This window comes from Nyctereutes procyonoides, unplaced genomic scaffold, assembly GCF_905146905.1.
Source record: "Nyctereutes procyonoides isolate TBG_1078 unplaced genomic scaffold, NYPRO_anot_genome, whole genome shotgun sequence".
Lineage (NCBI taxonomy): Eukaryota > Metazoa > Chordata > Mammalia > Carnivora > Canidae > Nyctereutes > Nyctereutes procyonoides.
In genome coordinates this window covers 8,253,151-8,279,929 of record NW_026575135.1, presented here as the reverse complement: position 1 = coordinate 8,279,929, position 26,779 = coordinate 8,253,151, and the positions used below count along the sequence as shown (strand labels likewise).

Sequence of the window (26,779 nt, the reverse complement as noted above, 5' to 3'; positions counted from 1 at the left end):
GCAAAGACTTGTGCCTTTAAAGTGCAATGCTGTCAAAAGAAACTGAAATGCTATAATAAATTTTAACCTAACTCAGAAACTATGGCATCCAAGTCAGCATGAGCAAGTGACACATGACATACCTATCGTTTCCGTGGCATTCTGAATGAGCGCCTCTTGTTCCGGCAGGAAATCGGCATCTGTCTCCAGGTCTTGTTGCTCTGCCATTCTCATTTTCTTTTTGGCCAAGTATCTTCCTACCGTGAATCCCAATGCAAGCAAGGATCCGTGCTGTATCTCTGGGCTCTGAATTTAACCACAAGATAGCTGTCACTCTCTCACATATGCAAGAATGCACTGAAATAACTATGTTTATTACAGCCATCTTGCCAATAAAACATAAGGCCAGAGAACAAAACGATCATTTGAGGTTCTACTGAATGTTAACGAACCTAGAGTTTCTAACAGTCAAGAATTCCGAGAAGGCAAGTAGAGTCTTGATTCGCTTCCAGTCATCCCCTAACCCGACGCCCACTCCACATCTGGGTGAAGTGACTCTTCTGCATGCTCCCGGTAGCACCCATGCTTTCTTCTAGCTTGGAGCACTTATGTAACTACACTACCATAATTTTCAAGCATAATTTCTCCCCACTGCCAGTGAAATACAATGAGCAGATACAATTTCTAATTGTTAAAACCTCGAAACACAAAGAGGAAGTTTGAATACTTGAAAGCATGGGTTTCCTGACAGAACAGGCACGATGATATGATAGGTGGTGGCAGGAAATGGGGAAGGAGGAAGGAACTAGGATTTCAGCACCTGGGAGTACTGGGTATGTGCTCCCTGCTGTACCCCTAGCACCCGCCACAGTGCCTGTCAGATACAAGGCACTCAAATTTGTTTACTGGACTGAACGAATCCATGTATTATCAATCTCACTTATTCTTCACAATCATAGAAGCTCCTTTTAGAAATGAGAACACGTATCAGATGCTTTTTGGGAAAGCTCTACCATCTCCCATAAAAAAGAATGAAGACAAAACTGATAACATACATGATTGTCTTTTGTGGTCTTTATAAGCTGTTCTATCATTGACTTCAGCTCATTTCCCGACACTGTAGATACCACCACAGAATAAAACAAGGCTGCCAGTTCACGCATCTCTTCTTTACTGCTATTCATCAGACTCTGAGTGGTGTAGAGAAACAAATATACACGTGATCTACAACCATCTTCCTACTGACAACATCTGACATTTAAAATTAAAAGAATAAATGATACACTGGATTGTTCAATCTATTGATATCTGTGAAAAAGGAGCACAATAAGCGATTTAAAATAAAATAAAAGCTGAATTATACGCCAAAAGCTTCTATGCATTTTCATCAAAAACACAAAATACAGGACAGAATTAATACAGATGACTAAAACAGAGGTTAATAAATGTTTTCTGTAAACGGCCAACCAGGCTTTGTAGGCCACACAGTCTCTGCTGCAACAACTCCATTCTGCCACTGTAGTGCAAAAGCAGCCACAGACAATCCAGAAATAAAGGGAGTTATCTGTGTTCCAATAAACTTTATTGAAACTATCATTCTTTTGTCAGATAATGTTATTCATCTTTTGATTTTTTTTTCAACCATTTAAAAAACGTGAAAACCATTCTTAGCTCGCAGGCCCTACAAAAACAGGAGGCAAGGCAAATTCAGTACAGGGACCACAGTTTGATGACCCCTGATCTACATGATCAAAAGTCAAAAACTCTCAGATCATTTTACACTCAGCAAATACTCATAAGGAATAAAAAATCCTTTTGAAACCAGAAGCAATTTCATGAGACTAGATATTCCAGAAAAGCACAAAACTCACACCTCTGGATATATTACATTTATGCTTTCACACTAAGAGATAATCTGTACATTTTACCATAATTCAAGTTCCATTTTCCAAAAAGAACTGCTTTATACAGCCCAAGAGGTATATGAAACTGTATGAGCCATGTTGGTACTAAAAAAATTTTTCATTGTTTATGTGAAATTCAAATTTAACTGAGAACCTTGTATTTTTATTTGCTAAACCTGGCAATGCTTTTGGTGTGACCACGAGACAAGAACACCCTCCTATGTGGCTGGTGGGAGTGTAAATTAGTACTGGAGGATGTGTACTATCTATCAAAATTGCAAAAGTCTATATCCTCAATTCCACTTCTGGGGAATCCATCTAAAAAATATACCTCCTTATATTCAAAATGATAGATTGTTCATTGTAGCAGAGTGAAGGCACCCTAAATGACCATCACTAAGGTTCTAGAATAAATTATGGCATATTAATACAATGGAAAAAATGAAGTTGTAAAAGAGGATGTTCTTTCTATAGTTCTATAAAATACCTCCACATTCTCATATTAAGTGAAAGAAGGTACAAAACAGTGTGAGAAGCTAAATTAAAACTTGAAACATTAAAATAATAAAATTACAACTATATGTTAACCAACTAGAATTTTTTTAAACAACTAGAATTTAAAAAAAAAACTTGAAACAATAAAACTTGAAAAAATAAATAAAACTGAAAACTGCGCTTTCATGTAAAAGAAGGAAGAAAAATTTAAAAATGCTTATTTTAGTTTGTGTGTATATGCATAAATAAACTCTAGAAAGTACACCATCTATAAATAAGTGATGACTTACATGTTTGTCAAGTGAGAGAGGAAGGGGTAGCAAGTTGGGAGATTTGGATAGGTGGGTGACAGTTTACATATTTTTTTTACACAAACCTATTTTTATAACTCTTAAAACAGAATATATATATTTTTCCCTTATGTGATTCTCAGTGCATCTCTCCCTGTCATGTAGATGGATCACTGAGATACACTGATCTACATGTTTCCAGGAAGTATTTGAGAAGAGTTTTCAAGATGACCTAAAGGCAGGAAAGGTCACAGGAACACTAGCAGAGAAACAAATTATAAGGCTAAAGTAAAATACACAGAATCAAAGAGAAATATACATGCATAGGATGTACCTTTATCCATTCTGTTTTGTCTACAAATTTGGCAGCCAGTTTTTCTGGATACACAGAGACAGCTTCCAATAGACAGTACATGACTGGCAAACCTAAGTAAGAAAGAATTCACAACCATTTTTGCTTCAAGACAAGTAATAAACACAGAGCTCACTAAATTCCTTTCAAGTATAAGAATACTGCCTTATGAGGCATTCCCCAGTTCCACAAAACAAAAATCAACTTAAATGTAGTATGTGATCCAATACAGCAAATTTACGGACTCAGTATCTATAAAAAGATGCCTTGTTCTTCCCACCCATTTCCAAAGTAAAACATTCTCTATTGTTAGCATTTCTTTCCAAGAAGAGTAATAGAGTCTATCAAGGATGAAGCAAATAAGTTTAGAAAAGAAACAAAGACTAATAACGTTCAGTTACAGTAGTGAAGGTAGACAATAATTTTGCTATAAACTCTTAGCTGAGTTTAAAATTAGATTTTTGCTTAAGTGCTTTAACATCTGTCCTCAGCAGCAGGACCTCCTACCTCCAACACCTGCCAGCAGCTGCTGAAGCAGGCCAATGTAGATCTGAACAGGGTTGGTTTCTCCACTCTTGGAAGAGGATGATGAGGATGTCACCTGGCTGCCTGACATCAAAGTCCGTATGTAACGACCAATGGCTGGGGCGTGGTCTTGCATGTCAGCCAAACTCTGGGAGGTGGGCACCACTCCTGCACTGTGCGCTAGGCACATGCGCAAGTACAGGACTATCTGAAAGCAGAAGGAAGAATACCAGACAAGCTCCTCAAAAATCAGTGTGGGAGGGTGCTCTTCAACGTGACGGTCTCCCATTTTCATTCCCCCGTCCTCCCTCATAAAGCTATTCAACAAATTCTCACAAAAGCTGGAAAATATGACTCAGGATGTTAACTGAAATTACCATAATGGAGCACGATTTACATAACAAGCTTTTATAAATCCAGAGTGTTTTTAGTGGAGTTTAATGGAGTTAAAATGCAAACTCAACTTTTAAAGTCTAAACAATTACAGGGACGCCTGGGTGGCTCAGCCTATTCAGCCTCCAACTCATTTCAGATCAAGTCGTGATCTCAGGGCCACGAGATGGAGCCAGGCGTCGGGCTCCATGTCAGGGAGGTAGTCTGCTGAAGACTCTCTCCCTCTGCCCCCCACCCCTGCACTCGCATACACGCACACACACAGAATCCTGGAGCCAATCATCTGTTCCTGTGAAATTCCAGTCGTATTTAATATCCACCAACATAAGGATTTGAGAAAATGGATTCAAAGCATCTAAAGAAGAGTCAAGACAACACCATGAAAACCTCTGATATAAACTGGCTACCAAGCAGTCCTCTTGAAGCTCCTTCTTGACAGTTAAAATAGGTAGTAATTCCATTGCAGGTACTCTTACTCACTCTGAACAAGATTACCTCTTGTCATTTAAGTAGTACAAGTCAACCACCTAAACAACAGATAATCCAAACAACTTCAACATAGCATTGGCTTTAAATCTAAAAAAAGGGGGACCTCTGGGTGGCTCAGCGGGTTTAGCGCCTGCCTTCAGCTCAGCAGGTTTAGCGGCTGCCTTCGGCGTGATCCTGGAGTCCCGGGATCAAGCCCCGTGTCAGGCTCCCTGCATGGAGCCTGCTTCTCCCTCTGCCTGTGTCTCTGCCTCTCTTGCTCTCTCTCTGTGTCTCTCGTGAATAAATAAAATCTTTAAAAATCAATCAATCAATCTTTAAAGGGGGGGGGGGGCGGATCCCTGTGTGGCTCAGCAGTTTGGTGCCTGCCTTTGACCCAGGGTGTGATCCTGGAGTCTCAGGATCGAGTCCTGCATCGGGCTCCCTGCATGGAGCCTGCTTCTCCCTCTGCCTGTGTCTCTGCCTATCTCTCTCTCTGTCTCTCATGAATAAATAAATAAAATCTTAAAAAAAAAAATTCAAATCTAATTTGCTATAAAATCACAATAGTAATCAATGCGGAGCACCCAGTTCTTCCACAAAGAGAATCTCACTGAGACAAATACATTTACAGACTTCACTACAAATTAAAACATTAGCAATTACCAACAACTGTTTTTCTAATAAACAATCTGATGAAGGACAATGACATCACAATATGGGTTTACTGAGAACACAAAAAAAATTCAGACATCTCTTTGGATGTAACATTATCTTTTACAATGTTTAGAGAGCAAAACAGGAATAGGTCCAAGTCCTACCTCTCCGAAGGCTGCTGGGTTAAATGGAAGGACAGTGGTCCCAGTCATGTACTTAGCTGGAGTTTTCATTCGATGGGAAGCCTAATAAAAATAAGCCGAAAACAAACACATTACTAAAACAAAAAGCATGTGTGCCCTTCCTCAATTCAAAAATAACTGCATTTCTAACGATATTACTGTTTGCTACTGTTTTTTTTTTCTAATCAAAATATTTTTCCACCAATCATACTGATTGCATATGTCCCTCAAACCCTAAATGACACGTATGGTGCCTTTTCCCCTTCCTGTTTTTACTGGCTTGTTTAAAAAAAAATAAGGGACATCTGAGTGGCTCAGTTGGTTTGGCATCTACTTTCAGCTCAGGTCATGATCCCAGAGTCCTAGGATGGAGCCCTGCACTGGGCTCCCTACTCACTGGGGAACCTGCTTCTCCCTACCCCCCCCCCCCTTTCATAGTCTCTCTTGCTATTTCTGTCACTATTTCTCAAATAAGTAAAATCTTAAAAAAAAAAAAAAAAAAAAAAAAGAATAAACCTGGGTGGCTCAGGGGGTTGAGAGTCAGTTGAACCAAGAATCCGACTCTTGGTTTCAACTCAGGTCATGATCTCATGGACATGAGACTGAGCCCTGAGTCACATTCTACGCTCAGAGGAAGTCCACTTGAGATTCTCTCTCTCCCTCTCCCACTGCCCCCTCGCCCTAGGCACACATACATCTCTGCACTCTCTCTCTCTCTCTCCAATAAATAAATAAATCTTAAAAATAAATAAGGCTGCTCTAGGCATCTATTACTAACACAGTCACCTCAGGCCACTGCATGCCAGTTATTTTCATTACAACAGAGGCAAAAGGAAAACAGGAGCACAAAAGCATCTTCTGACCACAAACATGACTATGCCTCAGAGAAAAAAACCACAGCTACTTAGTCCTGACCTCCAACTCCCTCAAGATGCCTATCCAAATGAAAAGCTAGGACCACCAGCATACTCAAAAAAACACTGACATAAAAAGTGGGACAGAAAAAAAAAAAAGAGTGGGATAGGATCGGACTGGGGGGTCAGGGCAGTCTGTCTGACCTACCAGCAGAGAGAACTGCACAGACACAGGAGGCTTCGAAATAACAGATGCGATGTTTCTTGTGATCACAATGGAAAAAATCTAAACTGTTCCCTCAAGCATCCTTAAACTTACAGGTTCTAAACAATATCCTTAAAAATATGTGTTTTTTAAAAAAGCAGGCATTTTTCAGCATGCCATACCATGGAGAAAATCTTTAAACCCATTTTAAACCCAACCAAAATGTTGAGGAGCATAAAGGGAATTTAAGTAATTCAGCTTGGGGCAAAACAGATCGATTTTGAGAATTATATTTTTCTCTTCATTTTGTATTTTCTTCCTCTCACTTAGTATAAATACTACCGCGGTTAGAAACCTTACTACAACTCAACATTGTGATAACATTTTAAAGGTGTCACCTAAAAAAATTCATGTTTATTTTCATCATTCGTTATATGACCCAAACTAATTACCTGAGGTTGAATGCCATACCTTTTCTTGGATATAATACACCATTTCTGGGAAAGAAGGCATCTGCTTAGAAGCACTTTCTTTTTTGTTTCTACCAGGAAGACACCTTAATACTCGCTGTGCTTCTCCATGAACTTCTTCCCGTCTTACAGAAAGACAAATCAGAATAAAAAATAAATCACAATAACGGCAGAAAGATTGTTTGATGATTATGAACAGTCATTTTATTTGACAGCTTGGAATCTGAGAAAATGTCTTAAACATATTCTTGGCTATCGAAGCAGAGAGTCATAAAATATATTGTAAGAGACAACTTCTTTTTGGAAATGTCTTGAGATTGGAAGTGATGTGGCTTGCATCTTTAAAATTTACCCACAGAAATAAACAAGATAGGGTATAACTACAGCTCTGTGCCATGTCAAGGGTCATATTTTTTTGACTCTTGAACAAACTGCTTCTAAATTCCATAGAGTGATAATGAAAACAATACAAATTTTAGTAATTTTCAAATAATTTAAAATGAGCCCAAGTTCAAACAAAGAGCTTTTGAAACTTACGGATCCCCTGCAGCTAGTAAGAGCAAGTATCTGGAAGGTATGTGATCTGAGGGAAACACCGTACTAGCAAACTTCACAGCCACCTGTCGAACTTGAACCTCGGGCTATTTGACACATAAACAACACACACAAACACATACAGATGTTAAAAAAAGGAGAAGAATCCAATTACTAATAGTTCATTCCAGTCAAGTATGTCATCTTAGTTGTAAACAATCAAAACTGAAGCCGTTATTTTTAAGAAGTATATTGAAGTAAAAATCAAGACAAATCACTTGGAAATCTTTACTCAAGTTATTTAAAAGTCTCTGGGACAGTGACTTTTAAAAAGTACTTTTCTGAGCTAAAAGGCCCCTCTGAGTAAAGCAGGAAGACCCACAAAGGCCACAGCCAGAGAGTCTCTATATGCGCACATCCTCAGCCCAGCTTTGGGGCCACGGTCGCTGTGAACAGCGTCTGGTTCCCCAACTCTCAAACCGTCAGTCATGTGAATGAAATGAAGATATGAGGCAGGGAACACAAACAGAGGTTACTTGGAATCTCTACACATTGGAAGCAACATATCTCCACGCTTTTCAGATTAGCTCTAGTTTAAACTGACTCCAAAGGAGTTTCAACTACATGAGTATATTCAGTTCACCTAAACAGATTAATAAACTAATCAATGAATACAAAGTTCAACCAGAGAAGCAGCTGAAGAATCTTTATTCTGAAAAGCCTTTTTCTCATGCACCTTCCCCTCGAGTCATTCCCCTAGTCACAAACCTAACACAGTGAGAGGAGAGGGATATTAAATAATAGATACTGTGCTATTCATTGAGGTATTCCTGCTCTTTAAGCATTCCTTGAGTTGTAATAAAGAGCAATGATACTAAGGACTAGTTAATGTGATTTAGCCTAGAGTCTAGTTGCTTTAAATGTAGTCTGAGAAAAGGGATGCCTGGGTGGCTCAACGGTTGGGAGCCTGCCTTTGGCTCAGGTCATGATCCTGGGATCTGGGACTGAGTCCCACGTTGGGCTCCCTGCATGGAGCCTTCTTCTCCCTCTGCCTGTCTCTGCCTCTCTCGCTCTCTCTCTCTCTCTCTCTTTGTGTGTCTCTCATGAATAAATAAATAAATCTTTAAAAAAAATGTAGTCTGAGAAAAGACAAATTAGCTTTGGTTTAGTAATACTGCTACATGATTAGATCTGCATATGTATAACCAGCACCCACGTGCAATATACAAGCATCACATATCCTTGTACCTAGGGAAAAAAATTAGGTATTCTATTCTAATGAGCTTCCAAATAAGCCTACACTTCTTTGCCTATGGTATAGGACAATGAACCATGTGCACTGTATGCTATATGACTATGAACCACATACAGGACTTCTGACAATGGAACTCATCTATTTAACAATTTTCCTGAGTGTACACAGTAATCCTGTCATATTTCAATAGAAACCAGATACCCTTTTAAACCTTTAGTAATTCCCTTGATATCAGTGTAATAAATACATCAGCCAAATTTCAGTAGGACAACTAAATATTAATTGTACCAATACTTTTCGACATCATTCCTTCTTCTAATCTCCCTCTTTCTACTCCTAGAAATGGAAGACAAAGAACTGACTATAGCAAATACATATTACTTTTAACTGTACATTACATACTATATATACAGATGTATATATAGATACTCAAAATTTTCTACAAACTCCCACGATAGCCAATAAAAAGATCTAGAAGGAAGAAGACTACATATGATAGTGCTGGCTTACTTCCTACGGACTCCATTTTAAGGTATAAAATTTGTCTTTTTTTCCTTTTGCTTTTCCCCTGGTGTTGGCTGGAGAACACCACCCTAATGGACTGTAGTGTTCAGCTACCAAGTTAAGACAAAAGACTTCCAACTTGGAGGACACAACATCAAGAACACTTCCCAACATGAAAGGCTTTAAACATAAAACCTCAGAATATCACCACTCCTTGTAATGAGTGCTGGGTATTATATGACTGATGAATCATTGATTGACCTCTACCTCTGAAATCAATAATACATTACATGTTAACTGAATTTACGTAAAATTAAAAAAAAAAAAGAATATCTCTCTTCCACCCCTAAGCCAGATTCTCATCATTAAGAATTAAAAATCATAAATCACAGTCCAAGTGAAAGCAAATATTCCTCTTGTCAAAATAGTTAAGAAGAAAAGCAATTCAAATTTTGTTCTTAAAAATGTACAATATCTCTATCACCAACCATCACAGTTCACACAAATGGACCTACCTTTATTAAGTACGAAGCCACAAGTGCCTCCATGAGAGTTCGCTGTGCTCCCTCCAAAGTACTATAAGCTCCAACCATCATAGATAATGCTTCTTGAATAGCAAGCCGAGTCTCAGGCTCTTCCTATAAATATGATAAAAAATAGTGTTTCCCTCCCTGTCAGGTTTCCAGGTCAGGATCCAAATGGAAAGCATAAACTTGCTGGGTGTTTCCCTACCTTACATAGGGCTTCAAAAAGCTGCTGCACAAGAGCTATATCCTTAGTGAATAAATGGGGCATTCGACTGTAAGAGAATATAAGACCATTGCTACAATCATAAATTTTCAAGAGGCTAGAAGAAAATGTAACTCAACACAAATTTTCTTGAATTGCATTTTCATCTCTAAACATGTCAACATCATTAGATTACCTCCCCAAAGAGCCAAATATTTTTAAAAGTAAATATTAATTCTTCAACTGTCTAACATAAGTAACTCATGATTAAAATACACACTATCCAGAAATTCCCTTTAGAATATTCCATGCATTCAGTTAACATTTCTGATTTTAATATAAGAAAAATAGACAACTAAAGCCAAACCACTATTTAAACTAAAGGCTGTCAAAAAAATAAATAAATAAATAAATAAACTAAAGGCTGTCATCTAAGTGCTGTATCAGCTGATCTAGGGTGGCTTTTTTCTGAGCCCCAAAGATCTGTTCCCTGCACAGACAGAAGAAGAGCAAGAGCTAGTCTATACAGGCCAATCCAGGACCTGTGTCACGGCTGGAAGTACCATATAGTGCCACTGAGGGTGCTGTACCTCTAACTCCCCGCTTTGAAATCTACTGAAGGAAGAGGAAACCAGGAGGAAGTGGGAAGGAGGAAATCATACTATAAGCAGAAGAAAAAAATTCACCTCTGGAAACAGGACCACCCAGAATCATAATATAGCACTATCAGAAAAGAGAGTCAAGAGATAAACCTTGATGATTGTGATTATAAAGACTAGTAGTAAACAGCAACAAGAACACTTAAGGTCAATCAAATGTCTCCAGGGTATAAGAAAAAGTAACCCATTAAGACACAATCCAGTTCAAAATCTCATTTCAAGACTACCATTTAATATAGAAACATATCTTCAAATGTAGTGTCTCACATCATTTTTCCTCTATAAGGAAAACATTCCTAAACAACCTATGGCCGTTAAATACATTTCCTTTCAAAATCACAACAAATTTATTCTCCATTCATTATTAAATACCATGTAATTTTTCTTAGTTTACCCGCAGGATATCTCTCACTGAAGAAGAGTTTACTCACCTGGAGAGTTTTCCAACAGCTGAATATGCCATTGACAGTAGCTTAGGGTCCTTGAAATTAGGAAGAAAAAAAAAAAGAACAAAAAACAGACAAAACAAAAAATACAGTAAACGGCAAAACCTTTTTGCTGCAATTACATGCATTATTCTACTCCTTATTAAACCTGGTCTCACTCTGCCTAACTACATGATATTGGCATGTGAACAAAACAAACAAACAAAAGTCCAAACCCAGAATCACAGCACTACTAAAAGGAAAAACAAAAAAAACTTTGCTTCTCCAGCTCACTTCAAAAGGAAAAATGCAGAGGTTATATATGAAAGAATTCTCTTAGCTGGTGCTAAATTCAGGATATCTTCAACACTATAACCTGCAAACACCAAAATTCATCTTCAACACACTGGGGAAAGTTTAACTTAGAAAATCCATCACTGCTCACACAGACTAGGATCCTCCATATCTCTCCCCCCAAAATTGCAAAAAGCTGGGGAACAATTACCTAAAAATCTACATGATAATAAGGCTTCCACTTATATCTTCCATTATGAAAAACTAAAGGATAGTCATCAAGCGAGTGAGGTTCCTCCTCAAATAGACAGAATTTTACACTGCTTTATGAAAACCAATAGTCTGATTACTCAAAACAAAGTAACAGCTCTGTGAGTTGAATTTCATACAATTAACATTAAGACTCACTCTTCCACACCTGGATAGGCACACTTAAGGACTCATCTGTTGGGGAAACATGCAGGTACCTCCAGGAGGTACACAGATTAGGGCCCTACAGGTTATCTGGCCTCTCTAATTTATTTTAAATATACAGATTCTCCCCTAAAAGCCCAAAAGCACTTTTATTTCTACCAACCATCCCAAACATCTATCTATGCCATAAAAATAATCTGAAAGGTTCCACAGGCCTCAAAAACCACGCAGGCACTATTCAAGAAGACAGGAGAGCCAGGCCTAACGACACCCCCAAAGTACAACTGCACCTGAATGAACAGCTTTTCACTAAAAATATCTACTAGAGTGCATTCGGTGCACTGAATAACTTTTGTGTATTATCTCATTTAATCTTCACACTATCCCAACGAAGAGATATTTTCATTTATCTAATAAAGAACAGACCTCCAAAGAACTTAACTCATCAAAGAACAAAACCAAGATTCAAACTCAATTCTAACTCCAAATGGCAGAATGTTAATTACTATACTACTACAAACATGCATTCATGTTTAGTTAAGATTTAGGAAAATAATGCTAACTACAGTTCTTGAAACATTACTTCCTTTAGCAAATTCACCTGAACTAATGAAGATGGTAAGAGTGACACAGCAAGGACAAACAGGATTCAAAAACCTACATTCCAAAGATTCCTCATCCCACTTAGCTTAAGGAATCAAAAACTTAATGAATGCATGTTTTTATAGAATTCTGAATTGGTAAAAACTCAGTCCTTAAGAACACTATTTCTAAATATAAGCAAATCCAAATAAAGATCCATATGGAAACAAATCATAAAATAAAATGTAATTTTTTCCATTCCATTTTTGCACAGTGCCTAAAAGCGGAATAAAATGCAATTGCTTTAAAAGATGTTATTTAAAGAAGCGATAAGACCCTTCAAAATTTGAATCACATTTTTAACTTATTTCCAAAAACAAAACAGCAAAAGTTGGCAGTAATTTCTAAAATTCACACCACTTCAAGTAAAAATGTTAAGAAATGATGGAACAATTAGCAAACTGTAACTAACTAAACAAACATGTAGACCAGAAAGGTTAATAACAGAAAATATTTTAAAATATAAAATGTTAACAGTGTTTAAAAAACAAGTCACTTACTTCTTTATATTCATTGATTAGCTTGGTGAGGCCATTCAAAAGCATTGGACCTAACGGCTTAATCTTGATTTCTGGACAACTTTAAAAAAAAATAGCACACATATACAAAGCAAGATAAGAATCTCATTACTAATGTATCTTTTCAGATGATGATTTAAAATAATTAGAGACACAACTGAAATAAGTTAAAATAATCTATTAAAACCTAAAATTATTTTAAGATGAGTAAACATGGTTTCTTTCTGGGTAAGAAAGAAATACTTGAATTATTTCGTCACTCCCAACAGCTTGAAATTTTACAGTCAAATAATTTTAAAAACTTACGTTATACAAATGTGATGCACAAACTGCAGGGATAATGTTCTCAATTTTGAATTTGTATTTGTACCAAAAAGTCCATCATACACCACCTATGAGAAACGGACAATGTCAAGAACACCAGTTAATAATAGCAGTTTGCTATTCTCAAATATGATTCAACAGCCAATCTTGGGCACTACCTCTCATTATTTAAAATTAATGCAGTTCTTTTTAATACAGATAATCATTTTAGCTGACCAACTTAGGAAGCCCGTCTGTAGCTCCAATCAGTAGTCTGAGGCATAACAAACACAATGGTTGATCTTAAAAGTCCATAAAACTTGTGGGTCTACCAGCAGAAAGCCCTTTGGTCTGCCACTCTGTATCACACAGGGGACTTTAGCAGATAAAGCCACTTTGGGAATATTAGGTTCGTTCAGTACATACGGAGTTAGCCACTCCAAACAAATTATAATAAAAGCTTCACAGAAAATGTCAAGATTAAAGCAGTCTACAAGCGTACAGTCAGGATACAGGCATTCCCTGTATTGTTTAGCCAGGTCTAGGTGGCAAAAGATCACATAGGTGAGTCCTGTATAGCAATGTCAAAGAAATTTAAACTCCTCAAATTCCTACTTTTTAAGATAGTCTTACACTTAGGGAAAAAAAAAATCTCCTCACACTGGCTCCTAAAACTACTAGCAGTATTCTGATCTCACTTAACAATGATGTGTGACTGAACAGGACTGAGCCTCTGCTAGGTAACTGACACAATGCCAGGTACTGTGAGATACAAAGAGACAAGTATTGCTTCCAAGGCACTTGATCTGGTTGAGGGATCAAAATCTACATATACATTAAAAATGGTACAGGACAATATAAATCACATGCTACCTTATTCTGGAAAAGACTTCTGGAAAATTTATCCGACCATGCTATATTATACAGAATAAAATGGTAAGATAAAAGAAGCAAAAAGATTAATCAGAACACTAAAGATTTATTAGAAAAAATAGAATTCATGGTGCACATATTACATGCAAAGACTTATGCTGGGTGCTTTCATATGTTCAAAATCAAGGTGAGGTAACAGATCCCTAGTTAAAGTCATTGGTATCAGGAAAAAAAAGTCTCATCTGAATGATACCTTGAAGGATTTCTACTATTGACAGGGGAAAAATATAGGGGGTAGGGCCAATTATGTAGGAAAATAGTAATACAATCATTAAAGACAGGAATATAACCAAGAATATGTGTGAGGGACAGTGAATTTGTCTTTGCTGAGTTTGTCTTTCAATATACCAAGCTTTAGCCAGATTTATTTTGAAAACATATAAATAACTACAAATAAAGCACACACCTATAGGATGTCTATGAATATCTTGTCATAAAATTCTAGCTGCTTAGTATGTAATGTAGTGTTACTATCACCAAATTTTATGACCCAAAATTATCAAGACACTACCTGGGAAACAGTGCTGGCAAACACCAATTACAAAACACCAATCACGAAAAAGAAAGGAAAGAAGCTCTACAATAATTTTACATTTATGGAGACACAGAAGAGAATACTTTAAGGTAGTCAAGTACTAGAGTGCCAGATATGGGGAATAAAAGTTTTATCATCTAGGAGAAAGAAGCAATCACTTCAACAACATAAGCCTTAAGAGAGAGAGGTGTTAAGACAGGAATCTATGTCCACCATACAGCAAACACAATGGAGAGTGTCCTCACTTTAGGACTGAAAAAGAAGAGTGACAGGAAATGGGAACATTTGAGATGGGAGGTGGCACACTGGAGTGAATCCTGAAACATGAGTAGATGTTTACCAGGCTAAAGGGGGAAGGGGAGCTCTGCCAAGCAAAGGGAGCATCATGAGTGGAGACACAGAGCCATGAAAACAGTGTATTTAAAAGACAATCTTCTGTTGGAGCATAAGCACAGGGTAAGGGGGTGGTGAGACAGGAGACCAAAGATAAGTAACTGCTAACTTTTCAGCAATTACTAGGAACTTAACAGAATGAGGCCTAAACACTGTGATCTACCCTTTCTATTAATCCATTCAGTCTTTACATTACGATGAGGTAGCTGCTATTATTATACCCGTTTCACAGATTTTTTTAAAAAAATTTTTTTTAAAAACACACAGAAGCTTATTTAAGATCAACAGCAAATAACTGACAAAATTTAACTCAAATCTATCTGCCACCTCAGCTGAGCTGGTCACCACTCAGATAAAAGGCAGGAGCTTTTGCAGAGGGACTCATATCCCACACCAACAGAGACTACAAGGATTTCCAACTATAAAAACAACAACAACAAAACACTCTCTGCTGGCAATAGAGAAAATACTCTGTCTTTAAGGCCAGAGGAAGGGAAACAAGATAGAAGAGTACTGTCATAACCCAAATGAGAAGTGACAGTCTCATGTATCAACAGCATGAGGTATAGGGAGGTGAAGACATTAAAGCAGAATCAAGAGAATCTGGCCACTGCCATCGCATAGAGGTTCAGTTAAGGCGGACACATTTTCCACTTAACAGACCCACCCAGAAACTTGGATGCTTAAGAAAAACATTTCTGGAGAAAAGCCACCCAGCAAAGCACTAGTTTGAAAGGACAGTCATCACATTTAAGTCAAATATTAACTATATATAGTATATATTCTATAATAAAAAAATTTTTAACCACATCTGCAGCTAAACTGGAGATAGAAAAAAAATCTGGAATCTCATTAATCTTGCTACATACATCAACATACCTCCTGAATATCCATTAATGCAGTTCTTTCTGTAATTAAACAGACATAAAAGTTGTAAACAGGCCATGTCTCTTTGGAAACAATGAATTACCTGAATGTTAGCTGGGAACGTTTCTGCAGCTTGTCTAGAACGAAGGAGATGGGGGACAATCTTTAACTTAACCCTTGTACTGACGGGGTCCCTCTTCAGCTCTGGTTTCAGAACTGCTCCCTGTTAAAAATATGTTTAATTATAACTTAGCAGTTCAAAATTACTGTGCACTGAAACATTCTTGAGAGGTCATCTAAATCAGTGGTCTTTCAAACTTTTGTTTCAAGATTCCTTCTTAAAAACTAAGAAATACTCCAAAGAGCTTTTTGCTTATACTGGAACACCTATCAATATTTGCTATATTAGAAATTACAGCTGAGAAATTTTTTAAATATTCACTTAAGATTATATTAATAAATCCATTATATATTTTTGTAAATAACATATTTTTAAGAAAGTTAACTACAATTTCCGAAACAAAAAACTGTACTGAGTGGCACTATTCCATGTTTTCTATAAATATCTTAATTGTCTCCCTTAATACAAGAGAGTTGGAATCTTTTATCTTCTTTTGCATTCATTCTGTTGTAGCATGTTGTTTGGTTAAATTACATTTTAAAAAACTAGCACTGAGTGGGGGCCAAAAAAAAAAAAAACCCAGTTTCATAAAGACAGGTAGTTGGAAAAGTGGGGATGATTTTAACTTTTCAGGTAATTGTAGATATTCTTTGATCCTACACCAAAACTTAATAAATGATAGTTTCTTTTTTTTTTTAATGATAGTTTCTTTATGGTTAGTTACAATTTGGATTTGAAACTATCACAGAACTTTTGCATACTGTGTTATACTAAATTCCAATGATCTATCCTGCCCTCTGAATAGTCCCCTTACCCTTATAATGCTTCTGTAACATCACTGGTCATTTGGAAAATACTAGCTCATTGAGTTAAGCATTTCATTACAAAACATTTGTTAAAATCCCACGTTATTACCACCAATCTCATCAGAAAAATTGTAGGTACTGACAAAGTGTCAGGCTCATTTTGATGGATACAAGTTTCCCTAAATTCTAATTTTTGCTTGAAAGTCCAACTTTTACCATTGCCAATAAACCACGTGAATTGTTTTTCTTGGAACCTCATTTCTTCATTTTAGAGAACATGTCTGCCAAATACCATCTCAATATCTACAGTTTCCCTGTCTACAGGTAAGATAATTTTAGTGCTTCATCAAAGATATATTCTCTTTTAAGATTTACTTTAGAGAGAGAAGAGTGAGACAGAGAACAAGCACAAGCAGGAAAGGGAAAGAGAATCTGAAGCAGACTCCATGCTGAGCACACAGCCTGATCGGGGGCTTGATCCCATGACCCTGAGATTGTGATCTGAGCGGAAACCAAGAGTCAGCCACTCAACTGACTGAACCACTCAAGTGCCTCATCAAAGATATTCTTAAGCTGAGCTTTCATCTCTCTCTTTTAATTTTTTACATGAGTGCTGTTTAAAAAACACAATAACTACTAGTACTATTTAGTGACACAGTTTTGGTTTGTGCTAGGACCCCAGCAGTTACACCCATCACTGTTTGTGCACCATCAATGCAAATATCAATACAGTTTAAAAAAAAAAAAAAAAAAAAAAAAAAAAACCTCCCTATGACCCAACAAGGGTGCATAGACTACATTCTAGGAACCACTGATCTAATCAAAACCTTTTGGTTTTCTCCATGAAGAATATGAGGCCAAGGGATCCCTGGGTGGCGCAGTGGTTTGGTGCCTGCCTTTGGCCCAGGGCGCGATCCTGGAGACCCGGGATCGAATCCCACATTGGGCTCCTGGTGCATGGAGCCTGCTTCTCCCTCTGCCTGTGTCTCTGCCTCTCTCTCTCTCACTGTGTGCCTATCATAAATAAATAAAAATTAAAAAAAATATTTAAAAAAAAGAATATGAGGCCAAGAAAAGCTCTGTGATTAACCAACTCTCTCCTCCCCAGTACATTTATGTGCAGCCATTCAGGACTAGGATCCAGAGGGAGGCTCCCAATTCCCAATTCATTGTTCTTTCTACCACATCACATTCAATCTAATTGGAAAACAGTATGATGGGGGAGGGGGAATTATGATTTTTAAAACAACTATTTATAGTTTAAAAAGCAAGCAAGCAAACTAATTAGTCCTTGTATGTCTGCATTTGGACTTGAGAACACTTTCAAATACAGTGAACTAAACAGAACTTAGCTTATTAAGCAAACACCTTACTTGGAGGCTTCAGAAGAACCCATCTACTGTCCTAGATTTTAGACCAGAGGTCAACAGACTGGAGCCAATGGGCCAAATCTAGCCCACCATCTGTCTTGATAAAGCCTATGAGTTAAGAATAGTGTTTATGTTTTCAAATGATTTTTTTAAATCAAAAAAATAATATTTCATTATATGTGAATATTACATGAAATTCAAATTTCAGTAATCATGAAGTCATACTGGCATACAGCCACGCACCTTCATGTGCTGCTGTTGCCTGTGGCTGCTTTCATGTGAGGACAGAGTTGAATAGTTGCTGCCTCAGAACCACAGGGGCAGCAAAGCCTCAAAAACCGACAGATAAAGTATGTGGATCCCTAATCTAGACAGTGTACCATCATTTTTTAAGCACAGAAATTAAAACCATTAGCTCAGATTAACTAAGTTACCAAGAAATTTTAATCCACCCAGACTTACAAGGCTTAAAATTAGTATTTCCTACAGGATAGGTTCAGTTTAAGCCAAAATAACTAGGAGAAAAAGTTCAAATATATGGAGCTCATGTCAACCAAATGCTTTTTATGATGATGTGAGAATAAACCAAAACAACCTACCTCTTTTGTCTTCAGTGGTATATCTCCAAGGTATACTTTGTACATCTTATTAATGATGGCAGGATTATTCCAGTCAATCAAGCTACAGAAGGTTTCAACACAGCTTGTTAAAATTATTTTTTCTGTCTCACTTCAATGATTTCAAATAAATACACAGCCCCAATATTTGTTACCAAAGGAAAATGTTAGAAGAAATACACAAATGAACTAGGCAACTGACATTGTAGAAGAGAAGGAAAGGGATTAGGTTATAAGTTAGATCAAAGTTAGTTTTTAAACAGAAATACAGGAAGTCACTTATCCCACCCTGATTCAATAGATCATTACATCTACGCCCTAACTTGCCACCACACAAAAAAACTGGATTATATTTCACTCTCAACGCCAATGCCTTGGAGCAGCTCTGACAGGGCAGAGCTACAGTACACCTGTTCAGAGAGAACTGAGGCAAGCATCATTCTTCTGTTTAACTAGTTGGAAATTCAACAGTGATAAAGAAAGTGACCAAAAAAAAAAATTTATCCATTAAAGTCACAGCCCTAAGAAGCTGGCAGCACATCCCATTTCTCTTACATTGTGTCACTATGATCCCCAGCCTCCCTCTCTTCCTTATCTGCCAACACAGATTTGCAGCTTTATCACCTAATTCTACACAGCAGGCATGATGCCATTAGTCACTGAGACTTGCTCCTACTTGGGCCCCACTGTCAGGTAAATCAGAATACAGCACTGACTGATGATTGGCACCCAGCCTCTCTCTCCAGCAGCCCCTCCCAGCCATTTTATAAACCTAGCAACACAGCAATCCTGCGTTTCACTCACTCAGTGAGATTTCACCATCCTATCTTCTGCCTTTTGACATTGGTTCTGCTTCAAGCTATGCTCTATCTGTGCAAACACAATTTATGATGCTGCTTTGACAGTGTTTCTAATCCATCTTCCTTTCATAGTTTAACAATCTGCCTCTTCCTCAGATATCCACAATTCCACTATTCTCAAAGATGTTCATTCCATGATTCTATTTTAGTTATTACTCACTTTTCTCAGATGACTGCTACTAACTAATCCTCAAGCTCTATCTTTGTTTCTCTTCTATAAATATGTCGGGTGTAGAGATTATTGACAACATATACACATTTCAGTAAAACAAAGGAAAACTTAATAGTAAAAACATCTAAAAACTAATAAGGTTAATTTTCACTGTCTTCTAATTTTCCTCTTGCTAGTTTTCTAGTTTTTTTGATTACATGTTTGTTGTGTAAATTCAGAAATGTATAGAAATTTATAATCTGTACCATACCCCCTTCTCTATTCCTTTTCAGTAACCGCTAACTTTGGTGTATCTTTTCCTAGTCTTCTTATGCATGTAAAATAGGTGGATGGTATAGCAGGTAAGTAGATCAATAAAGAGAAGCATCACTTGAAAAGAGACTTCAGAATTTTTCTTTTAACAAAAGCGGAAAATATCTACATGTTGTTCTCAACTTACTCTTTACCTCTTAACAATGTTACACTCTTTATATGAAAAAAATGTACACTTGTTTTAACAGACAAAATCAAAACGATTTGGAATACTGCTGCACCATATTTACATTTCCAACAATCCAATGCACTACATGGTGTAAAGAGTGGGGCCAGCTCAAACACAATGAGAAGTTTTAAAGAAAGATTTTTTTGATACTCCAAATCCACATAAATTCTTTGAAAGGGATACCAGGAGGATGCAGTGATAAGCAGCATGAAGGAATTTTAGATCTGAGGGAAATGTTAAAGTACATTCTAGTCCTTATTCCACAGAGTGTAAACCCTGGCAGATTACAAGAGTCTTCCAAACTCCACCAGCGAGGGGCATGACCAGAATTAATTCCATAACAACGCAGTCTTCCTCTAGGCTGCCTCACCTGACCTACAGTGGTACACCACTCCCAGCTGCCACCACACGTGCTGTCGGCTTACTGACATGTAACCACACAACCAAAGACACAACGAACTTAACTTCCTTACTTGGTTCCACCCCCTTTATTGGTTTCTTTGAAGAGGAAAAATGCAATATATACACTCCACTGCCTCTCAGCATGTTACTACATTAAGCATTAAAACAAATGAAGAACATAACTATTCCATAATTGGGATTTTTTTTCAACCACATAACTTCAACTTCTCATGCTGTTTCTCAGGCTTCACACATCTCATGTTTTAAATCAATACACATATTATTTTGTATTCTAATGTGTTCATTTGCCATTACTTGGGGATAATTTACATGCTGCTTTATAACTTTCATAATTATTTTGGCAGATATATAATATTCCATATAGAGACACATAGTTAATTTACTACCATTTCCATATAATAGTGGAAATTTGAATTTGTTTCCATTTTTCTTAAAATTACAGGAAATGGTATAATGAGTAAATCTATAACATGTTTCTATATAAAACCTTTTTCTTCTTTTGAATGACTGTCTTAGGATAAATTCCCAGAAGATTTACATAAAAGATTATAAATATTTTTGTGATTCATTACATACTGCAAAGTGCCTTCCAAAAATTATTTCGGTTTATAATGCCAATCAACAGACTACAAAAATAGCAGTTTCAATAGAAACTTAAATGGAGTTTCAACTGTTACACAATTTTATTTACCAATAGGTACAAATTGGTACACCAGTGTTTCATTTTGTATTGATTTTATTGCTCACACAAAATATTTTCTCTGAGCCTATTAGAATTTGTATTTTCCTCCTGTGTGACATAAGATTATTCAGCACCTCTTTTCATGGGACCTGATTTTTACCATATTAGTCTTGAAACCTACATATCCTTTATTAAAAACAATCTTAAACGTTTTAACTAAGAGGGAGAATAAAAAATGAAGCATCTCTGGATTTGGGCATTCTTCTTAACATTAGTTCTTTAAGTCCATTTACCTCGCCGACAAAGGTCTCACTTCTTATGGTAATAGTTCTAATCCATTCAAATTTAAAACTGCTTCTCCAAACAGCTTTTCTTCTTTGTCTAACACAGACTCCTGCTCCTAATAAGCAAACTGTCTTTATTACAAATTAGGTACATTTCATAATCTCAGAAATTGAATGTCTCATTACAGAAAATCCTGAAAGGATAAATATGTGTCAAGTGAGCATCTAGAAATATAGCCTCTTTTTATTTTTTAAAGGTGAAAAGGGTATATATATATATATATATATATATATATATATATATATATATATATATATAGCTTCTTTTTATTTTTTAAAGGTGAAAAGGGATGTAGTTTACCTTTGCTTGCTTTTCAATTCTAGGTCCGCTGCTGTCGCTACACTGTGGCGTGTGTCACTAGAAGCAATCACCAGGTGGAGAACAGCTTCGAGTTCAGGCACCTGTTCAGCTTCTATGAATTTCACTATCCCCAGTTTGCACTGCAGATAAACGAAGGGAGGGAAAAACTGTAATCAAAGAAACAAATACCACCAACCAAACATTAACAGTAGCAACAGGAGCAGCTCCTGTTTAGGCTTAAATGTGCCAGGAACTGTATGTAATGTACATTCATGATTTCATTTAACCCTCACAGTCTATGACATAAGTAAGATTATACTCATTCTTCTTACAAGGAAACTGAGGCAAGGCTTAAGAGACTCAGACACATAGTAAGTGATGAAAACAAGATTCAAAGCCAAGTCTCTCCAACTCAAAGACCATTATGACACCCAGCCTTCCTACTTAGGTTACAGTCTCTCTGGAATGATAAAGCCTTGAAATGAAGTCCAAATTTGGAGCCTAAAGGTAGGAGTGTGGTACATTATGAACAGAGTAGTTCATAGACTGTTCTGACAGCTCAAAAAAAACTAAACCACATTCCACAGAGTTCACCCTATTGTTAACATGTTCATTCTGTCCTCAACATTCTTACAGATTGAAAACAATAGGATGTTAGACACACTCCAGTCAAGGCAAGTGAAATTTTAACCAAACAGTATTCAATCTAACTGAATGGCTGAAATGAAACACAGACTGAAGAGGGATTCTAATTAGAACTTCACGGGATGTGAAGGCACTATGAATTTCACAACAAAGAACTCTAGAGCAAATATATCTGGAAACTACCTTTATCTTTAAAAATCAATTACATAATAGTTCTTATGTATGAGTCAAGACTGAATTTATAATTATTAAATGACAATGGATGCAATTTAAAAAGGTATATAAACAGATCATAAAATGCTTGTCTATCCTCCCCTTGGTCAACACAACTTACTTGTCGCAAGAGCTACAATAGAAAAGACGCAAACATTTACTGAAGCCACAGAAATACAGTTATGGACATTAGCTACATAAAGATATAAACAAAAAAAAAAGTGCAAAGAAAACAGAAAATAATGCTAATGTCCATCAAGAGACAAGTTAAAATCTTATGTGGTTTACACTTAATTTTATATAAAACATTTAAAAAGATGATTTAAAAAAAAAAACTTATATATTGTTAAATGAAAAAAGTAAACCACAAATACTGTATTATATGTAAATGTATGTAAGTGTACAATGTACAATATATAAAGTGTACAATATATAAAAATGCATTAAAATGTATCATGTAAAACTGTACTTGCATATATATATACACACAGACACACACACACAGTAGGCTGTAGAATGACACACTAGGGTGGCAGGATTCCAGGTCATTTTTCATTCTCTTTGTGGTGTTCTGTACTACTTGAATCTTTATATTATCATTTTGTCATGAGAAAAAAATAAAAACCATTTTATTTAAATAAAAACTATTTTATTCCATCCTTGAAACTAAATAGTTCATTTCCACACTAGATTATAAAACTGACAAAAAACACGGATAGGCCCTTGAAAATTAGCAAATAATTACCAACACAAGACTATAATTTCATATTAACAATTATTCTCTAGCACGTAGAGCTTTAGTCCTCAGGAGACCTAAATTCAAAGCCTAGCACTTGAAGTGAGATGGTGATACATCTCAAAACCTCAGTTCCTTTTACAAAATGAAACGATTTCTCTTATCTCAGCTAGGTTTAGGTTGTTTTAAGGATTAAACAAGACAATTGTATTCCACGTGCTCAGCATAGTACCGGTCACATAGCTCAAACTCAATAAAGAGAAGCTGCTACTACCATTTACCTTTCTTACTTATATCATGGTTTGAGGAGGGAGAAAAAAAATCTATAAAATACAAATCTAATCAAGCATAACCCTCACTGAACAAATCATTCTGTAAATCTGTGAGTGGCTGCAATGCCCCACCTGCCTTTTCCCTCTCCTGGGGAACACTTTTTTTGATCAGCGGTCACTTACATTCCCAAAAAGAAAAAATATCCAATCATTTAGACTGCCACGGAGAGAGAAAGGGAGGACTGGAAGACTGACCCACGTTGCTTGAATTCCAAAATAATTACATACTGAGCTCATCTGTTCTTCCCTGAGGTGCCTGGTGACACAGACACACTGAGGCAACTTCTCTGGAGAGCACCAGTCTTTTATAAAAGCTGCTCAGAGAACATCTGTGTCCTGTTTAAATTCAGAATAAAATGCTTAATGCCAATTTTTCAATTCCCAGGAAGAAAGAGAAAAGGGAGTCATGCTTTTCTCCCATACTGTCACATGTGAATATAGGAGTTCTTCACTTTACCTAAAATACACAGCCCTAAAAAGCTGAACCATCTAAGATAAACTGCATTTTAACTGTACCAAAATAGCCCGGGTGACTATTAAACCCATAATTAAAAGCTAAAATGAAAGAAGTTAAACATACTCAGTTTCTAAGTGGGCTGTATTTCACCCTTGAACTATGTACATAATGGTGGAAAAACTAAAGAGCACTTCCCACTCCTCCCTGTCTCTGGGGCTGTACCAAATAACTGACACAATGAAGAGAACACATTAGGTCATCAGTCCTTGCCAAGATGTTTCTTTAGAGAGACTGAAGGCATGGGAATTATGTTACACATCCTTCCATGGACTTCCTAGGGGCGAGCATGTGGGGTGAAGTTCCATTATGAACAAGAAGTGATACCTGTTCCAATTGTTCAGGTGTCCATGGGTTATCACCAATAACTCGCTTAGCTGCATAAAAACTCATTCCTGGGGGAGGTTGTGGTATTCCAGAACCTCCCCCACTATTTGAAGAAGAACCCTGTCCTGAAGATGAATTTTGGCGACTCTGGGATTCATTTAACACATATCTGAAAAGGAAAGAGACACTTAATCTCCTTATTAAAACACCTACATAAACATGTACATGCACATTTAATATATTCAATCGTATACTTTTCCCCCAGAGAATTTTTCTAGAATACCTGAAATTAAAATTTCACCATAAAGAAAAATTCTGAAGGTATCTAAAAAAAGGTATTTACACCTTTGGCAAATTAACCATAACAGTCGTCCATCTGTTCATCTTGGTTACAAATGAACTATTACAGTTACCAACAATGAATATAAATATTTTGCTTTTGGGAATCCCTGGGTGGCTCAGCAGTTTAGCACCTGCCTTCAGCCCAGGGTGTGATCCTGGAGACCCAGGATTGAGTCCCACATCGGGCTCCCTGCATGGAGCCTGTTTCTCCCTCTGCCTGTGTCTCTGCTTCTCTGTGTGTGTGTGTCCCTCATGAATAAATAAATACAATCTTTTAAAAAAATATATTTTGCTTTCAATTTATAAACAACTTTTCAAGAGCTACTATGGACCTACTGCATTTTGAGTTTTGGGTTGACAGATACAGAGAAAGGTTAGTTGATGATAAGAAGGATTTAAAAAAAAAAAAAAAAACATTATTCTGTACCTGAAGCACAGAACATTTTTAGTCATTCCCATTTTTGTTAAGTTGCAATTCACCTTTAGTTCTCCTTATATCCCTGCATTAGAAAATCCACTGAAACCTCCAAACCACTTACTACACAAGCACAAAATGCCCCCAAAAGGAAAAGAAATTCAAAAGTACTAGAAGAGGAAAAGCCATAACAATTAGATTTTCCCATTGTATGCTCAAAGCCCTCTGCAGCCACTTGCTTATTAATTTACCATTCTATTTTCATTTTTAGCTTCTATGGATTAAAAATAAGATTTCTGGTAAATTTGTTTTGATTCAGTTAAACTGGTATTTCTCATCTACAAAGGAAAACTTTGAAAAAAATTTTGATTCAAGTCCCTTCAAACCCTAATAAATTTCTATGCTGATGAATTATCAGACTGGATGTGAAAATGAAATATCTGCTATAATAAAAATTAAAACACTTATTAGATCCTGATGGTATAGTAAATTATTCCACATTACTTATATGCTATATCCATTCAATCCTAAGTCTATTTTTAAAAAAACGTGTTAAGGAATCATTTTAATATTTTTATAAAAACAAGGCAAATTCCGGGCTCCCAGTGCATGGAGCCTGCTTCTCCCTCTGCCTGTGTCTCTGCCTCTCTCTGTGTGTGTGTGACTATCATAAATAAAAAAAATAAAAATAAAAATAAATAAAGGATTAAGAAATTGCTTTTTGGGATCCCTGGGTGGCGCAGCGGTTTGGCGCCTGCCTTTGGCCCAGGGCGCGATCCTGGAGATCCGGGATCGAATCCCACATCGGGCTCCCGGTGCATGGAGCCTGCTTCTCCCTCTGCCTGTGTCTCTGTCTCTCTCTCTCTCTCTCTCTCTGTGACTATCATAAATAAATTAAAAAAAAAAATTAAAAAAAAAAGGCAAATTCCCACTGTAAGAAAAACTGGATTGAATACATTATATGCCTAAGTTAAATTTGGATTTGTTAAGAAAAACTGGATTGAGGACATTGTGTGCCTAAGTTAAATTTGGATTTCAAAGTTTATTTACCAAAGCCATCATCACCTGCCAATTCTGGCTGCGTCCTGATTTAACAACTATAAAAAGGAGGTTTTCATTTATTTCTCAGTTAAACCAAGACTGGTGGCAGTAAGTAAATGAATCAGTAATTACTGAACAGCTAACATTATGCAAAACACCATTCTAAGCACGAGACAGAAGAATACCAGGAAGTTTGAGTCTCTGCCATCTGGAGCAGGTTGGGATAATAGCAACACATATGACAGCTTTGACATGTTATCA

At 36.7% G+C, this 26,779-nt stretch overlaps 1 protein-coding gene across 8 annotated transcripts in view; it reads right to left on the bottom strand.

Moving 5' to 3' along the window:
* Positions 1–26,779, bottom strand: part of ECPAS (Ecm29 proteasome adaptor and scaffold) — a 101,865-nt gene that overhangs the window by 37,983 nt on the left and 37,103 nt on the right. For all 8 annotated transcript variants that reach the window (XM_055301644.1, XM_055301640.1, XM_055301641.1 and 5 more), the window contains 16 exons: positions 24,721–24,889; positions 21,954–22,093; positions 18,673–18,754; positions 15,880–15,999; positions 13,052–13,137; positions 12,728–12,806; positions 10,884–10,933; positions 9,797–9,863; positions 9,580–9,702; positions 7,309–7,412; positions 6,773–6,896; positions 5,225–5,305; positions 3,528–3,753; positions 3,003–3,094; positions 1,035–1,169; positions 123–285 (listed from right to left, as the gene is read on the bottom strand). In XM_055301644.1, coding sequence (XP_055157619.1) covers positions 123–285; positions 1,035–1,169; positions 3,003–3,094; positions 3,528–3,753; positions 5,225–5,305; positions 6,773–6,896; positions 7,309–7,412; positions 9,580–9,702; positions 9,797–9,863; positions 10,884–10,933; positions 12,728–12,806; positions 13,052–13,137; positions 15,880–15,999; positions 18,673–18,754; positions 21,954–22,093; positions 24,721–24,889 — 1,841 coding nt within the window. The remainder of the gene's footprint in view (positions 1–122; positions 286–1,034; positions 1,170–3,002; positions 3,095–3,527; positions 3,754–5,224; positions 5,306–6,772; positions 6,897–7,308; positions 7,413–9,579; positions 9,703–9,796; positions 9,864–10,883; positions 10,934–12,727; positions 12,807–13,051; positions 13,138–15,879; positions 16,000–18,672; positions 18,755–21,953; positions 22,094–24,720; positions 24,890–26,779) is intronic.